General features: G+C 32.6%; 1 protein-coding gene across 1 annotated transcript in view; it reads right to left on the reverse strand.

Moving 5' to 3' along the window:
- LOC105625665 (exocyst complex component 6B) overlaps positions 1-369 on the reverse strand; it is a 4,574-nt gene extending 4,205 nt beyond the window's left edge. The window contains 1 exon segment of the mRNA XM_012206988.1: positions 260-369. Coding sequence (XP_012062378.1) covers positions 260-369 — 110 coding nt within the window.
- Positions 370-2,206: the final 1,837 nt, after the last annotated feature.

The following is a 2,206-nucleotide window of genomic DNA, read 5'->3' on the forward strand; positions in this document are numbered from 1 at the left end:
ACACACACACACACACACACACACACACACACACACACACACACACACACATACATATATATATATATTGTTAAGGAATGTCATATCACAAACATTTTAATCGTTTAAAATATTTATATACTTTACATTTGGCTTTGCTAAATTTCATGCATAGCAACTTTTAGCACGCACTAATCTAATATTATGCGAATGGCTGAATTTGCTGTAATAATAGTACGGATTTCTAAAGTATCCACTACATTTGCCATTCTGATAATACCTGAAGACGAGGCCTATGCTATTAGTATCGGTCGATTCTATTTCATAAAGTAGATATTCATGCTTCGGCACCATCGATGACAGAAGATTTTGTGATAAACTAATTGACATTTCCAACAATGTTGTGACTGCAAATTTGCTCGAAAAATTCGCTTGAGAATATAAGTTAAACGCGGTGAACGCGTCTACAATGCCATCCCTCTTTAAAGGGATGCCACCCTCTCAAGTGCGCATATGCGAGCTCATTGTATCTACGTGAAGGGGATAGATTTTGGTGGAGCGCGTATTTTAATCTGAGATCTCTATCTCTGAACTAAATTCGCTTACCGGAACGTTGGACCCAGATAATCATCGATGCCTTCGATCTCCTGGATCAGAATATCGTACCGTTGCATTGTGACTCAATTTCAAAATTACAGCAACAATTTTGTCAAGCAACAATTTTGATCAACTCATCCGACAGACTCGTTTGTTTGACAGATCATTTAAGAATGTCTTATCCTCAGATTATGTTTAAGTTGTGGTTTTCCTATTTATTGTTAGTTTTATTGATAGCACATCATTATTCTAATTTTACGTTTAATCATACAATTTTCAACACATTTTATTAAAGAGAAACATGAGAGAGCTTGAGAGTGCACAGTATACATCAGGAGTGCGCTCAGTTCATTTAAAAATTATGTCCAAATAATGCTGGATTCACATTGAATACGACGTGCGTATGATGTTCTGCAACCAATCAGAAAACAGAATTTTATTTTGTATCAATGATACGAAACAAAAGCCTGTTTTCTGATTGATTGCGGATCCAGTACGAATTCAACACATAACCTTATGACACAGTATAAGGCTACGTTCCAAAACTTCTTCTCTAAGAAAAATTTTACTCAAAATATTGGGTTGTCCGGAAAGTTCGTGCCGCAAAAGATTTAAATTTAATAAATGAAATTAAAAATTTAAATCTTCTGCGTTTCAATTTTCCTTCAAAATCGGCACGAACTTTCCAGACAACCCAATATATAGTATATTATAGTATATAGAGTAAAATCACAGTATAACTAGTAGGGACATTCCATGTCGGCACCTTTGATTCCTGCGTCGCAATTACGTGAGTATCCGCCATGATAACGTTTGAAAAATCCAGAACCGAAAAAGGATATAATGCTCCATGCAATAATCCATTGCTTTGCTCTAAAAAACATAATTAAGGATGCCGTGTAAACGTAGTCAATGTAAAAATATTATTTCTTTATATTTTTTCACAAAATTACATTTGATTATTATGTTTAATTAAATTAACCTAGCATAAACTATTTATTTTTTGTAAATTATAAAAACCTTACATTATCTTTGAATAATGAAAAAAAAGTACATTGTGCATTTTTACTATTATTACTACATTGTTTAATACTACACGTAACATAACTTTTCTTTTTTTTATTCATTTTTTTAGAAATATTTATGACGCAGCTCTTAAATTGTCTTCTTTTGCCATGGATATCTGCTCACATAGGATCTATAATACGTTCTTGTTATCTTACATTTCATTAGATCCGATCCAAAACGAAAGCTGCGCAGCCATATCTGCGCAAACACACATTTTTTCGCTGAGTATCTCTACTGGTATTATACTGTGGTAAAATCTTCTTCAGAGAGGAAGTTTTGGAACGCAGCCTAAGTATACACAGTACGGACATTGAGCGTCGGCCTTTGATGTAGTGGATCCTAGGTCACATGACTCGCCGCCATGTTGTGGATTGGAAAGGTTATAAATTTGAGTTTTTATAAAGCTACAGAATGATTTTTCTAAAAAAAAAACATAATTCAGTCGAATCATGAAAATTATTTATAGCGAGTATATTTTTAAATAAGAATTATATAATAATATAATGTTAACGAATTCATTATATAAAAATAATATTCATATTAATAATAATAATTAAACAGT

This window comes from Atta cephalotes, assembly GCF_000143395.1.
Source record: "Atta cephalotes unplaced genomic scaffold scaffold00003, whole genome shotgun sequence".
In the NCBI taxonomy this organism is placed as follows: Eukaryota; Metazoa; Arthropoda; class Insecta; order Hymenoptera; family Formicidae; genus Atta; species Atta cephalotes.